The following is a 17,233-nucleotide window of genomic DNA, read 5'->3' on the forward strand; positions in this document are numbered from 1 at the left end:
TCTGTATTTGCAATGATATTCTTATTTAGAAAATCATGTCTAAATGATGTTTTGCAATATTTTGTTTATTTAAAAAAATATTTAAAAGAAAATATCCTATGAGTTTACAATAATTCTTTATAAATCTCTCTGCACTTAATAATTTTAATAATACTTGTTTTTATTTTCCTTTTAAAATGTTCATGACTTCATAATTACCGTTCAAGATATTGTTGAAAAAAATATATAAGTACATATGAGAATGTCTGAATAAATGTATAAACAAATTTAGGAAAAACAAATTTCGGATTCTGTCAACGTTTTGAAGATCAGTCAAATAATATATATATATATATATATATATATATATATATATATATATATATATATATATATATATATATATATATATATATATATATATATATATATATATATATATATATATATATATATGTTGCTTTCTTATATCAGTTATACAGTAATATAATTTTTTAAGATCAGTAATATTTTTTTTTCTATTTTCTCTATCATTCTGTTATATATATAATTGAGAAGTCTTTCTATTACCTCTATCTATCTCCTGTTACTGATTCTGTCAAAGACACAAGTCGCGAAAGAAACAGAAAGAAATTGGAATAATTCCGAGGAATCCTCCCAATTTCCTTCCGTCTGATTCCTCATACCTTCCCCTCCTGGTCGGAACGTCGTTGGGGGGAACGTGGCCCCCGTGCCCCCAGTTCCACCAGTGCCACCGGTTCCACTAGTTCCACCAGTGCCACCGGTTCCGCTAGTTCCACCAGTGCCACCCGTTCCTCCAGTGCCAATACCACCAGTTCCTCCACCTCCGGTGCCTATGCCACCGCCTCCCCCTGGTCCTGTGGTGCCTCCCGTACCACCTGTTCCACCTGTTCCACCTGTTCCACCTGTTCCTCCCGTTCCACCCGTTCCACCCGTTCCACCTATTCCAGTTCCACCTGTACCACCTCCTATACCTCCGGGGGGAGTCGTAGGGCCGGAAGCCGTGCAGTCACGGTCGTAGAATGTCGTGCCGGGCCGGTTGACGAGGGCGTCTCTCCCAGCTGATGCTGTTGATGAGGATGATAACAGTGGTGAGTGGCGCAGTGTGTGCTGATAGTCATTTTTGTTTAGGTACATAAATTGATTAAGTCTGTTACCGTTTGCTGTTTATGAGGATGATAATAGTGGTGAGTGGCGCAGTGTGTGGCGATAAGCCTTTTTTGTTTGGGTACATAAATTGATTAAGTCTGTTACCGTTTGCTGTTTATGAGGATGATAACAGTGGTGAGTGGCCCAGTGTGTGCCAATAAGCCTTTTATGTATAGTTATACAAGAGACTGAGCCTGTTACATTTTCCTGCATAAGGGGTTTCATTCTTTGATTCGACAGTGAAAAGGTGAATTTGACAGTGACTTCTGTCTAGTTTTTCTCTGGCGTCACTCCCTTGTAAGGAAGACGGTTTATGATATACTAAATATCTAAATATTTCCCAAAATGCTCATTAAATCTTGTTTAAATGAACTAAGTTATGCTCTGATACATTCACTCAAAAATTCATATCAGCCCACGGAACACTGGCCAATATACACTTATTAAATAATATTAAAATATACCCAGTATTCCGACTTAATAATATCCCATGATAGTCAGTAATGTTTAAACATACCAATTAAATAGTGTTCAAATCAACAAGTAATACTCAAATATACCTAATAAATTATGCTAAAATATACTAACTAAATATCACCTAGATATAATGATATAGTAAATAATGTCCCAATAATTGTCAAACATGCCCATTAAATAAATTTCAAATCAACAAGTAATACCCAAGTATACCCAATAAATTTTGCCAAAATATACTAGCTGAATACTACCCAAATATACTAATATACTAAACAATGCCCCAATAATTGTCAAGCATACTCATTAAATAATGTTCAAAACAACGAGTATACTAAAGTATACCCAATAAATTTTGCCAAAATATACTCGCTGTATACTACCCAAATATACTAATATACTAAACAATGCCCCCAATAATTGTCAAGCATAGTAATACTCACGTATACCCAATAAATTTTGCCAAAATATACTGGCTGAATACTACCCAAATATGCTAATATACTAATATACCAAATAATGCCCCAATATACCCACTAAAAACACAAACATACATCGATCATCGCCGGAGATGAAACACTGCAGGCCAGTAGGGCGGAAGGCCAGTGACCTGCAGTTGAACTGGGTATAGCTGGTGCACCGTTGCTGGCATTCGAGGTCAGAGCCCACGCCCTCGATGGTGGCGTCCAGGTACCGCGGGTAGGCGCCCGAGGTCACTTGGTAGGGGCACGTGGTATCCACTGAAAGAAGATTGATAGGTTTTAAGGGGTAATTAAGATGTTAAATGATTGATATTATTGATTCTTAACAGATTTTGTATGTTACTTCATAAGTGTCAGAGTCGCTGTAGATATTTGCATTAGAGATTTGACGTCGATATTCGATAATACCGTAGATACTTGTTATTAGATATCTGAAAGCACTTGCAAACGCGTTTCAGGTATTGATATTTCTGTAAATATTTGATCTTGGAAATATGGTATTGCTAAATATATTTGAGAATATACCTCGGATGTTACTGTGTAGATATTAGATATTTCAACAAAGATATTAGATATTACAGTAAGTGTTAGATAACATGGCAGATATTAAATATTACGTAGATATCATGCATTACTGGAACACACTGATTCTCCAGGTAAACTCAACCTTCACAAAAACACGTGTTAATTATCTCTCTCACCCGGAGAGCCATGATTCTCCAGGTAAACTCAACCTGCACAAAAACACGAGTTAATTATCTCTCTCACCTGGAGCGCCATGATTCTCCAGGTAAACTCAACCTGCACAAAAACACGAGTTAATTATCTCTCTTACCTGGAGCGCACTGATTCTCCAGGTACTCCACGGTGTTGGTCAAAGCATCCACAAAATCAGCGGGATCAGATCTCCTGTCCTTGCTGCTCAGCCGACACTGGAGTTTGGTTTCGTCGTATTCGGCAGATCGGCAGACGAACCGAGTCTCACCCAAACACATCTTTCGGGAAAATCAGATTTGCGTGATGATTATTACGGGCTCTCCTAGAGCAAGGGTCCGTGCCAGCACAAGACTGGTTTAATGTAAGACTAACTTGGGTGATAAAATTGCCAAGAAAATTAAATTTGACAGGAAATGTGTTCTTGCGGTTAAAACCGGTTAAGAATTAGGTTTCATTGATAATAAAAGGAGGGTTTTATTGGTAAAATTGCTTGGGAAAAGGTTTTTAAGTAAAAAAAACCAGGCAAGCATTATCTGGAATTATATTTGATCATTAAAACTGCAGATAATTTTACGTCATTGACAACATTTTTTTGACAAAGGAATCTTACCGGGAAATTTTCTTAAATAATCTTTATGGATGTTTGAAGACCATATGATTAAATTGTTTGAGAAATGGCAGTTGAATGTAAAAATTGCTTGCAAAAATAATTCATAGATAATTCGATAGAAAATTAGTTTGACCGATAAAATTCCTTATAATTCCTGACAGACTTTGATGCGATAAATACTCAGTCATCTGTACGTTGTTAATAATGACTGGTACATCTGTTTATCAATCACCTAGTCTGATTATCGGCCTAGGTACAAGTATACCGTGTCTTCTGGTCACTAGTCAATTTCTCATATGTTTCTTACCGTCAAAAGCTACACCTGTTTATCTGTCACACCTGGTTGTTCATCCCTCCTCTTGGTTGTTTGTTTGTCTACCTGTTACTGTCTAGAATGCACATATACATCAATCATCATATGTCTCTTTCGTGTACCTCCCTGTTTCAGATAAACATGTTTGCTAATTACTCCCTTTCATTGTTTCTCATTGTTTATTTTTCATTTGTTCACAGCTGTCCATACACCTGAATAGTCCTGACTATACCTGAGGATGCACGTGTTTAACCATTCATATAATATACACTTGTCTCTCATTTTAATAATTTCTTGGCTTGCCCTCGGTCAATCTTGTTATCTAGGACTTCTTAATCTATCCTACTGGAAATATCCTCTTAGTACTTGCATGTAGTGCCGTTTCGAGCCTTCTTATTGCTCTCTCCCATTCATAAATACCCACCACATGCCTGAGTATGCCACAGTTTTCAAGTTCTACCCATCGATACTCACCTTTTACCTGTCTGGGTGTCCTGTGTACCAGGTCCTTCGTAGCAATGCTTATCTTTTGTCTGTGTGTACTTTTTGATACTTTGCCCTGTCTAGATATAACTATTTTACTAGCACTGTAACTTCGTTACCTAGCCCTACCTAAATATACTCACCATATACCTGCATATGTCCTCGTACCCTAGTCTTTCTCAGAAATCCAGCCTTGCCTACATATACCTACCATTTACGTGCACGTACACTTGCAACAAAGTCCTTTTTATGGACACCAACCTCAACACAGTCCCTCCGATTCTGCACATCTGGAATGACGCGGTCGTCAAGGCCTCTCAGTTCCTTTCCAGGCACCCTCTCAAAGTGCCACGTCTTTCCTCTGCAGCTGGGCGGCAAGTTGGCTGCAAGGTGGAATGAACTCGTTAGTGAGATGCCTACAGTACGAAGGATCAAGAAAGAATCCTTCGCTAACCTCAAAGTCAAGACTTGGCTAGGACACTGTTACTGACCTCTGACGCAGATTTTCTCGAAGTAGCTCTTGCCGCTCGAGGAGTAGAGCTCGGAGGCTCGTCCTTGGGTGTTTCGGTCGAGTTTGAGACAACGGTTGCTTGCGTAGTCGACGGCGAAGGACGGGCAGTTGCCAGCGTCTTCCATGCATCTTTTTGCGCATTTCTGGAAAGGAGGGAAGGCATGAGTCTTCTCTCTCTCTCTCTCTCTCTCTCTCTCTCTCTCTCTCTCTCTCTCTCTCTCTCTCTCTACAAGGGGCATAATAGCATATTTCTTTCTCTTTCAACATCTATCTATCCAGCTTCCCCTTTCACTCTCTCATTTAAATAAAGAGGCAAAGCTGCCTGGAAAAAAGACATTACCCCAAAAAACCTTTAAAAGAATAGGTCTTGAATAAAAAATTATTAATCTCTCTCTCTCTCTCTCTCTCTCTCTCTCTCTCTCTCTCTCTCTCTCTCTCTCTCTCTCTGAATACAAAGTTCAGGGAAATACAGTACAAACAGTATCTTATTAGTTTAGTATGGTGCATATGTATATATAATTATATATATATATATATATATATATATATATATATATATATATATATATATATATATGTATGTATGTATGTATGTATGTATGTATGTATGTATGTATGTATGTATGTATGTATATATATGCATATATGTATCTCTATATATATACATATGTGTGTGTGTGTGTGTGTACTGTCTGAGACATGAGACATTTTGAATTGGGATTTGATTCTAACTTAGCCTTATGCCTTCACTCTGTACTTCAAGCACTTTGGCTATATCTCCCTACAAAGGAGAAACCCGTGGGCGTGTGTGTGTGTGCGTGCGTGTGTTTGTGTTTTTGTTGTTTGTGCGTGTGTTCTAAACTTACCTCTGTGTAACCCCCAGGGGCAGAGCTATCTAGAGTATAGAGTTCTTCTCTAGCAGATCTTACGCTCTGCCCAGTAATCTTTTCGTAAATAATCGTCCCTTGGTCTCTCTCGCACTGGCCTGGAATGAAATATTTACATTAAGAAATGGCAATAAACAAATTAAAGATAATCAAATGAGAAAATTTTTTTATGGTAAAATCAAGACAGCAATGAAGGTGATGAATTTGTTATTTTTAGACAGTAAGACAACAGTTAATTCAAATAAGTAAAAAATGCGCCTAAGTTTCTTCGGCGCAATTGAGTTTTCTGTACAGCGTATAATCAAGGCCACCGAAAACAGATCTATCTTTCGGTGGTCTCCGTGCAGTGCTGTACGAGCCGCGGCCCATGAAACTCTCAGCCGGCCGTGGTGGCCTGTGCTGTTGCGTTGCCAGAAGCACGATTATGACTAACTTTAACCCTAAATCAAATAAAAGCTACTGAGGCTAGAGGGCTGCAATTTGCTATGTTTGATGACTGGAGGGTGGATGATCAACATACCAATTTGCAGCCCTCTAGCCTTAGTAGTTTTTAAGATCTGAGGCGGACAGAAAAAGTGCTGGCAGAAAAAAGTACAGAAGGACAGACAAAGCCGGCACAATAGTTTTCTTTTACAGAAAACTAAAAAAGATAACTATTTTTGGACATTTTTCCGGAGAAGTAACTACAAAACATTCCACAGTAACGTAAAAGAGTAAAAGGAAATTTCGAAAAATTTCAATATTAAACAGAGTGGAATTAGCAGTTAAAAACTAATTCTGAAGTTAAGATTGATAAAAAAAAAAAAGCTGGGTAGACAGATTTAAAAAACAAAAAGCAAAACAAATCGTTTTGAGAATGGCGAAATAGTCTAACACCTAAATACACCCAAAATATTTTTTCCTCGTGACTTACTGTAAACTAAAACAATAAGAAAATAGTGAGAATACTAAAGCTTTTCGTTTGTTCATAGATTAAAAGAAATAACATTTAAAATGTATACGAAGACATAAGAACGATAAAATAGCATCTTATTTTTTTAAAATTATTTTTTGGTTCTTTGGAGAAAATATAGCGAAAGACACTGAGTTTATTATTACCATTCACTGTTTTCTACTTTTTGTTTCCTTCCTTTTAAGAATTCGAATACAGTGAATATTCTACTCTCTTTCTCTGTCTCTGCCTTTATTGGTAAAGAAACTATTATTTCTCATTACATCATTGACAAATAACTGACAAAATCTCAAAGGAACTCTCTCTCTCTCTCTCGTTTTTTATTTGGGGTTAACTGATATTGTTTATTTAATATACATGTACCTTCTAGACTCCAGCTGGCTGTAATGAATAAGTATCTACGGTTTAGTACGTAAGAATAACTAAGAAATGCTTTATATATATATATATATATATATATATATATATATATATATATATATATATATATATATATATATACATATGTATATACATATTTATATATATACAGTATATATACATACATATATATATTATCACACATTACCACAGGTGAAAAATAAGAGACAGGGTGTAGGTCCTACACCCCGTCTCTTATTTTTCACCTGTGGTAATGTGTGATAAATGAATCACGTACAAAAGTGATAATAATCATATATATATATATATATATATATATATATATATATATATATATATATATATATATATATATATATATATATAAGTGTGTGTATATATATATATATATATATACGTATATATATATATATATATATATATATATATATATATATATATATATGTATGTATTATACAGTGTTTAATATCAACCTTAATAAAGTAAGTCGGTATAGTAAAAACAACTTCTTTTTATTATTTTTCTTCCTGTTCTTTCATCACAATGCTACAATAGGCAAGGCTGACGTTTACCTAATATATAGACAGTTTTCCAAAATAGTTTACAGCTTTTCTAGTGATTGGTTAACTGTTTTGCTATTGTTCAACGGAAAAAACTGTACTTACTGACTGTACACTGCTTTTCACCAGTTATGACGCCCGATTTGATGGGTAAAACAGTTTTGTTGAGAGATATTGAGTCGTCGCCTGACAGGTAACATCTGAAAAAAAAAATAGTATTAACTTATCTGTAGAACTTTCAATTATTGCTATCCTGGTTAAAATAAAATTATATATATATATATATATATATATATATATATATATATATATATATATATATATATGTGTATATATATATAATTTTATATATAATGTATAGTATATACACATACATACATAATTTTATATATATATATATATATATATATATATATATATATATATATATATTACAGATGCTCACATTTACTAATACTTAGTATATAACGAGTGTTTTTACTGCTATTAATACTTATTAATTACACGAAATAATATGGCATTGTGATAAAAGTATCATTATCAATAATACAATAATTGTTATAACAGTTCATAACAAACTACCATTATCGTTTTTCATCACGTTTCATCATCACCATATTATAATCGTTATTGGCATTTGTAACAACACAACAACATTTTAATTAAATAATCATAACAAATCACTATCGTTTTCATCAACACAACACCCGCCATAACAAAAAAACAACCAACACCAGTCTGATATTGACCCGGTATGTATCCACCTCCTCAGAGGTGCTAGTACTAAACATGGCGTTCCATTGAGTTTACCCTGGACTTTGACAAAGGTGGATACATACCGGGTTAATACATTGAGTTTACCCTGGATTTTCACAAAGGTTGATACATACTGGGTTAAAACATTGAGTTTACCGTAAACTTTGACAAAGGAGGATACATACCGCGTTAATTCATTGAGTTGACCCTGGACTTTGACAAAGGAGGATACATACCGGGTTAAAACATTGAGTTTACCCTAAACTTTGATATAGGAGGATACATACCGGGTTGATGCATTGAGTTGACCCTGGATTTTGACAAAGGTGGATGCATACCGAGTTAATACATTGAGTTTACCCTAGACTTTGACAAAGGAGGATACATACTGGGTTAATACATTGAGTTTACCCTGGCTTTTGACAAAGGTGGATGCATACCGGGTTAATACATTGAGTTTACCTTGGAATTTGACAAAGGAGGATACATACCGGGTTAACACATTGAGTTTACCCTGGACTTTGACAAAGGAGGATACATACCGGGTTAAAACATTGAGTTTACCCTAAACTTTGACAAAGGAGGATACATACCGGGTTAAAAAATTGAATTGAACGGATTTTGACAAAGATTGATGCATACCGATTTAATACATTGAGTTTACCCTGGATTTTGACAAAGGTGGCTACATACCAAGTTAATACCCCCGACTCACCTCTTCTCTTGAGGCGCGTAGGTGAACGACCTACAAGTTATGAATCGCAGATTGTCGCAGAGACTCTGACAGTCGTCTATAACAGAAGCGAACTCGAGGGCGTCCATTGAGATGACCATGGCGTCGAACTGCTGGTTGTAACGGCAGTCCGGGAGGGCTGGAACGAGGTGGTTTGGTTGTTAAGGGTCGTTAGGGGGAAGGTTTGTCTTAGCTTTGTTGGGGATGCTGTATAATGTATAGAATCTTGTAATGCTATACTGTATAGTTGCTAGGGCTGGTTTTTAAAGTGAACATTTAAATTTAGCAGATACGTTTTAAAGAAATATTTAAATTCAACAGATATTTTCATACAAATGTTTAAATTTGGCAGATATTTTCAAAGAGTTGCTTAAATCTAGCAGATATTTTATCAAAAGGACTCTATAAATTGAGCAGATATTTTAAAATATCAGTGTTTATTATTTCTAGAAATGACCAGACCACTGTAATATGTGTAAGAACTAAAAATTGAAGTTAATCATAACATGAACGAAATAATAAAAAGATCAGTGTTATTCTGTTACTTCACGTTGGTTCGAACCCAATCAGAGAAGGAGATTTTCTTCATCTATGTTCATTTTTGGATTTGAAAGTTTCCAGTGGAAAGCTGTCCTACTAGAAAAAGTAAGATTAAGAGGTCACTGTGACTATGTATACATATATATGTATACTCGTATATATATACATATATATATATATATATATATATATATATATATATATATATATATATATATATATATATATATATGTGTGTGTGAGTGTGTGTTTGATTTTAAATCACGAAAAATTAAAAACGTTAAGATTATGCGAACAAAGTTACAGCCACGAAGAAAAATGGAAACACTGGGGATGCTAAGTTCTTTCGTTTTATTACCAAGACATGATTTGATTATTTCTTGGTAATGAGACGAAAGTGCTTAGCACCTCCAGTGTTTCAATTTTCCTTCGTGGCTGTAACTGGAGACGTTGACTAAGTATCTGTGTTGTGGGTTTGAGACCCGGCAGTACCAGTCCATTTTTCACTTATAAATTCCCCTTCGGCGATAATTCCCCAACGGGGATATTTCCGAGGTAGCGTGAATTTGATATTAAGCGACATTTGTAGCTTCATGATTATATATATATATATATATATATATATATATATATATATATATATATATATATATATATATACATATATATATATATCTATATATATATATATATATATATATATATATATATACATATATATATATATATATATATATATATATATATATATATATATATATATACATACATATATATATATATATATATATATATATATATATATATATATATATATATATATACATATATACATATATATATATATATATATATATATATATATATATATATATATATATATATATATGAACTCACTTCTTGCACACTGATTCTCCAAGTAGTCTATGGACGACCCAGGCGAAGAGACGAAATCACTGGGTCGCGTCCGGCGATCTTCGGGACTTAGGCGACAAAGCTTTCTGATGGTGTCGTACTCGGCCGATCTGATGAAATGTGATTAAAATTAGTTTTATTGAATAATTGTTAGATTAAAACAGAGGAAAGATTCTGGATAGGTAAAAGGTTAGCTATTTAATCGGTTGGTTAATTCTAATGGAGGTAATCGATTGTTTTATATTTTTATTATTGATACTTCATTCAGTCATGTAGAAATAGAAGATAACAGTTATTTATTTGATTTCATAATATTTCGTGGATGGAATCGTTTTATGAAATTAGTAGTTAATGGCGTTTATTAAAAGTTAGTGTGATTTATTAACAAGTTAGACCATAATTTACTTAACATCCAAATTATATATTATTTCATCATTGTAAAATATTGCTGTGTCAAGATCTACGGGGAAACTGTTTGTTACCTGGTCTTATGTGAACTCATATAGCTGCAATAAACACTCACAGACGCAGACACACAAACACACACCTACACACATACACGCACTATATATATATATATATATATATATATATATATATATATATATATATATATGTTATATGCAATTTCCTTTGCATCATTTATTTATCAATTTATCTGTGATACACGATCCACAATCACAACATCTGCTCATACATATTCCTACTTTTCACTAAATAAAAAAAAAAATTGACGAACAAACATTACATAAACAAAAAAGACACTCCGCCTCACCTGCAAGTGAAGTCTGTCTCGATGAGACAGAACCTCATACAGTCGGTCCTGGTGTCCACATTCGGGATGGTCTTGTTGTCGTATCCTTGCAGGAACGCGTCCAGGACGCGTTCGAAAGCCCAGAGGCGCTCGCTGCCGCATAGCCGACCATAGTCCACTGGAGAGAAATCGTATTTTAGGTTGTTTGTTATTATTATTATTATTATTATTATTATTATTATTATTATTATTATTATTATTATTATTCAGTCTACAGCGAGTAGTTATTATTATATCATATTTATATTTTTTCCGTTCTGTTATTTGTTGTGAATGTTTTTCTTGAAACTCATAAATCAATATTTTTGTTGTATATGCATAAATACAACTAAGTATATATATATATATATATATATATATATATATATATATATATATATATATATATATATATATATATATATATATATATATTATCCTACACTTTGTAAAGTGCTATCCCTAACTTTATTTCTTTTAGACACAAGAATTATTAAGAATTATAAATTCAAATATGTATACAAGAAATATACAAATGCATAACACTTTACAGTGTATATAGAGTAACAGGATATATATATATATATATATATATATATATATATATATATATATATATATATATATATATATATATATATATATATGCAAAATGATTTACGAGATGTATTCACAAAAGTAACTAAAAAAATAAAACCATAAATTCCGTTGAAATTACCCTTCCTCTTTATTACCATTAAATTCAGCCTCGCGACGCCAGGAAACAATCAACACCTCAATTAGCGAACTTACCTCCCCTCAGGCAGACTTTCTCGAAGAAATTCGTCCCTTGGCTATTGTAAATCGACCGCCGTCGACCGACGGATGTGCGGTCGAATGATTTGCAGTTGCCCGTGGTGTAATCTGTGTGGGGAGCCGAAAGGACTTGTTAGTGGTGGTAATCTGTGGTGAGAATTGTGGCGAAAACGATGGCGCATGATTGTGTGACGAACTGTGATGTGTTATTCACTTTATATGGTGAAATTTAACGGTTATACATCATTATAGGTAACGATTAATGACATGATTTATAATGATCTGTTAAATGAGGAGATATAATGATGCATAATAGTGTGATGAATAATGATGTATTATTCATTATAATATATGGTGAAATTTAACACATTACGTTATTATACTTAAGGAGTATAGATATGATATATAATGATCTATTAAATGAGGCTGTGTAGTAATGCATAATTGTGCGGCGAATGGTGATGTGTTATTCATTATATAAGGTGAAATTTAACAGTTACATTATTACATTTGATGACTGTAGATATGATATATAATGATCTATCAAATGAGGCTGTATAATAATCCATAATTGTCTGGCGAATGGTGATGTGTTATTCATTATATATTGTAGTTTAAGACGGTTTATACATTATTGTATATAATCATTATAAGTATTATGATATATGATGGTCTGTTAAATATAATCATGGGTTTGATAATGCGTGATGACTATATGTAACAATGAATACAAAATAATCCGTTTGTTCTGATAGCAGTATGAAATAATATACAATCACTATGGCGTAGTTCAGTGAAGACTTATTTGAAAGTACTATGAAAAAATTCTTAATATGCAAAATTAATTTTAATTTTTTATGATACGCCCTTCCCAAGTGTCTTGGGATGAGGTTGCAAGCCTCATATATCACCCTCAACCCCTTGCTTCGGTCCACGACACCAACGGTCGACCAATAACCAGGTGTATTATTCTCTGGTCAGGTCAGGAAAGTCCCATTGGGTTCTTCAAGGAGTGAACCCAAGTTTTTTCCTCCCGGTTAGGATCGAATTTGGGTATGTTGCTCGTCGTTAACCACTGGACATCGAGGACCTTTTATATATATATATATATATATATATATATATATATATATATATATATATATATATATATATATATATATATATATATATATATATATATATATATATATATATATATAAATTTCTGACTCACGTCAGGATCAGACCCAGGTCTCTCAGGTGGAAAGCAAGGGCGTTATCCACTGGGCCATACAAGTCTAAAAGAAGTTGGAACCTGAGAGCAACTGCACCCAAGGAATTACCTGGGCAAGCTAACTGCTTGCATACCAGCGAGTTTTCCCCAACTTCCCGACTCAGCAATGACCCAATAGACAACATTTCATTCCACCTGAGAGACCTGGGTTCGATCCCGACGTGAGTCAGAAATTTATTTCTGTTCCACACGTGATTGTGTGTTGATGATTTCTATCTTATTCACTCAGAAGGGATAATTCGAATGAAATGTTGTCTATTGGGTCATTGCTGAGTCGGGAAGTTGGGAAAACTCGCTGGTATGCAAGCAGTTAGCTTGCCCAGGTAATTCCTTTTGGTGCAGTTGCTCTCAGGTTCCAACTTCTTTTAGACTTGTATGGCCCAGTGGATAACGCCCTTGCTTTCCACCTGAGACCTGGGTTCGATCCCGACGTGAGTCAGAAATTTATTTCTGTTCCACACGTGATTGTGTGTTGATGATTTCTATCTTATTCACTCAGAGGATAATTCGAATGAAATGTTGTCTATTGGGTCATTGCTGAGTCAGGGAAGTTGGGAAAACTCGCTGGTATGCAAGCAGTTAGCTTGCCCAGGTAATTCCTTGGGTGCAGTTGCTCTCAGGTTCCAACTTCTTTTAGACTTGTATGGCCCAGTGGATAACGCCCTTGCTTTCCACCTGAGAGACCTGGGTTCGATCCCGACGTGAGTCAGAAATTTATTTCTGTTCCACACGTGATTGTGTGTTGATGATTTCTATATATATATATATATATATATATATATATATATATATATATATATATATATATATATATATATGTGTGTGTGTGTGTGTGTGTGTGTGTGTGTGTATAAATGAATCACGAAATATGGAACATGATGAATAAATAAATAAAGACAAAATCCAAGAAGGAAAGAGAAACAGTGGTGTACTGCAAGGCCTTTCGACTTATAGTCCTTTACTTAGCAGACTGAAGAAATATAAAAATAAGTTTATAAAGAAAGCTCATATAAATGAGAGATGGGGATCACAAAGGAAATATGTGTACCTGGAATCCAACACAATGTATATATATATATATATATATATATATATATATATATATATATATATATATATATATATATATATATATATATTTATATATATGCATATACTATATATACAATATAGACAGACACATATATAATACATATAAACTTCCTACTTACCAACAAAGGACCTGTATCACATACTTATCATTTCCACACACACAATTCTCCCACGACTAACAATACCCTCCATTATACCGTCACATATACATCATGCTTTTCACACACTCGTAAAAATCAAGCAGAATTTCCACGCTGGATCTCCATGGCAGACCAATAAATGCACCTAATCACGATTATTTAAAAAATGAGACAATACTCTTTTTTTTTCCCCGCCGAGAGTTCCCAAGGGTGGCGTTTTTTTCCCACGGTTCCGAGCGACCTTGGAAAACGCGTCCGGTGTAAGGCGTCTGGAATGGGTGTCAGGATCTCCGGCTGGGCTTGTTTCGTGATTCGGAATGGCAGTTACGAGACAAAGAAGTTTTTTAGTCAAAGAGGTTTTTTTTAGTCTTGATTTATCCAGATCATCATCATCATCATAATTTTTGGGGGAATGTAAAAGAATATAAACTTTATAATTTCTCGTTTTATTTATTTCAGTATGTTTGTAAATATTATTATTATTATTATTATTATTATTATTATTATTATTATTATTATTATTATTATTATTATTATTATTAATGAGCAGATGAACCCTGTTCGTATGGAAGATGCCCACAGGGGCCATTGACTTATCAAGCCTCCAAAGAATTTAGTGTTCACTTGAAAGAAGTAACAGAAGGTAACAGGAGATACAGAAAGAAGAGATCAGTTATAAGAAAAGGAAAGGAAAATTAACACATTTGTAAATGAATAGATACGAATGTAAGTAAATCATTAAAATACAAAGAGAATTGTTTTAGGGCAGTAATGCGTTGCATCTTCACTTGAACTTTTGCAGTCCAACTGTTTGAGGAATGAAAGACCTCTGAACTTGGCCGTTCGACAGCGAGGCAAAATCTAGGTAAACGAATATACAGTTCAGATTCTAAAATTTAGGATACTTAGTCGAAGTAATTTTCCTTTGCGTTTTATTCTCTTTAACGCTTACCCTTTAGGGCGGGGGTTCCCAGTGGTACATTTGTACTCTTCAGGGGGTACATTGGATCTCAGAGAACAGCCTGTGCTGAGTAACACATGATGCAACATGCACTGAGATTGCACAATGTCGTGACTTTTTTTTTTATTTCCTTATCAATTTCATTGTTTTTCTTTTTCATCCCCAATTTTTAGGGGTAGACAGGAATCTATAGAAATATCCTAGGGGTACGGAAGAACAAAAAGGTTGGGAACCGCTGCGTTAGGGAATTAGAAACCGGTATTGCGATGGACGAGAAAAAATGTGTCCATATTTACACTCACCTCTTTTCTCCCCCGGCATTGTGCATCATTATCCCTTCTTTTACTATAGTTTTGATCCACACGTAATGTAAACGCAAAACAAACCAGGCATGATAGATGCACATCCACTCTTGTTTTTCAGCGCTGTTAAAAACTTTAGTTTAGCCCACAGCCTAGTCTTAAGTCCAGGTCTGCATGCATTTAGCACCTCCTTTTCTCTCTTTTATATATATATATATATATATATATATATATATATATATATATATATATATAATGGTATATAATATATATATATATATATATATATATATATATATATATATATATATATATATATATATATATATATATATATATATATACATATCTCATACGGCTGCATTCTATCCTTGACGAAAGAGAAAATGATAATATCGGTGACTATTGTGCCTGTTATTTCCTGCACACGCCCTTTTTAAGTCAAATACCTTAATGGCATTTATATAATATTTATGTGTACAGTCTGCGTGTGTGAGTGGGAATCCGCAGTAAACCGCAGCAGCGCACAAGCAAGCAAACATCCCCTCCCATACACGCACACATCAGCCATACAAAGTCATTATCTTCGGGCGACCTTTGTAGCCCGACAGGGCCGGCTAATGATTGTGGCGTCTATTGAAGCATCTGTCGACAGGCCTTGAAGCGGCCTTCGCGCCAAACCGAAATTCAGGGGGTGGGCCCTCTGTGTGGGAAACCAACCATAAATCAACCAGGAACCCATCACAAAGACCCACAGAAAAAAAACAGCAAAAAAATTAAATAAAAAGAGGGAAGATACACCCGTTTTTTGGTGGGGTTGCTCTAGCTGTACTTAATCAGCGGGCGTTCGTGTTTGTTTACATATTCTGTCGGAGCGAACTTCTTGCAAGAAGTGGCGGGATACTTGGTCCTTCAATATGGATGAATACACCTAAATGACTCGATTTGTTCTTCATTTTTGCTTTGCCCTTCATGGATTTGTGTCTTGTCCTTTAACTGCCCTTGAAACAGAACTTAGACTTGCTTGTTGCACTCAAGCGCTGCCATTGTCTTATTTTCTTTATACTATAAAATACCAGGCACAGCAACAAAACTAGAAATATCTTGGCTTTTTGTCTTTAATTTTCTTATCTATCTGAATGCCGTAATGCTCCTATTTTGAAGACAGTGACGTAATACTTTCCAAGACGATCACTTTCACCCTCCTGCGTTTAACGAATCACTGACGCTTCTCTTCCAGTACCTGAACTTGAATTGGGGAAGCCATGAATGTCTTGGTCGCCGCACCATGAAGGAAATACTTCTTGATTCATCTTAGTGCTGATAGTTTGAATTTCGTTCTATTTCGCAAAGTCAATGATCCAAGACTTGTCATAAATATATATATATATATATATATATATATATATA

The 17,233-nt window shown here is 34.4% G+C and overlaps 1 protein-coding gene across 1 annotated transcript in view; it reads right to left on the minus strand.

The window, feature by feature from the left end:
* LOC136834592 (uncharacterized) overlaps positions 1–17,233 on the minus strand; it is a 113,031-nt gene that overhangs the window by 45,710 nt on the left and 50,088 nt on the right. The window contains exons 4-14 of the mRNA XM_067097172.1: positions 12,050–12,160; positions 11,240–11,396; positions 10,447–10,574; positions 8,992–9,148; positions 7,626–7,720; positions 5,606–5,724; positions 4,720–4,882; positions 4,490–4,611; positions 2,941–3,100; positions 2,178–2,363; positions 666–1,067 (exon numbers count right to left, since the gene is read on the minus strand). Of these exons, the coding sequence (XP_066953273.1) occupies positions 666–1,067; positions 2,178–2,363; positions 2,941–3,100; positions 4,490–4,611; positions 4,720–4,882; positions 5,606–5,724; positions 7,626–7,720; positions 8,992–9,148; positions 10,447–10,574; positions 11,240–11,396; positions 12,050–12,160 (1,800 nt within the window). The remainder of the gene's footprint in view (positions 1–665; positions 1,068–2,177; positions 2,364–2,940; positions 3,101–4,489; positions 4,612–4,719; positions 4,883–5,605; positions 5,725–7,625; positions 7,721–8,991; positions 9,149–10,446; positions 10,575–11,239; positions 11,397–12,049; positions 12,161–17,233) is intronic.

The sequence above is a fragment of the Macrobrachium rosenbergii genome, chromosome 54, assembly GCF_040412425.1.
Source record: "Macrobrachium rosenbergii isolate ZJJX-2024 chromosome 54, ASM4041242v1, whole genome shotgun sequence".
Taxonomy (NCBI): domain Eukaryota; kingdom Metazoa; phylum Arthropoda; class Malacostraca; order Decapoda; family Palaemonidae; genus Macrobrachium; species Macrobrachium rosenbergii.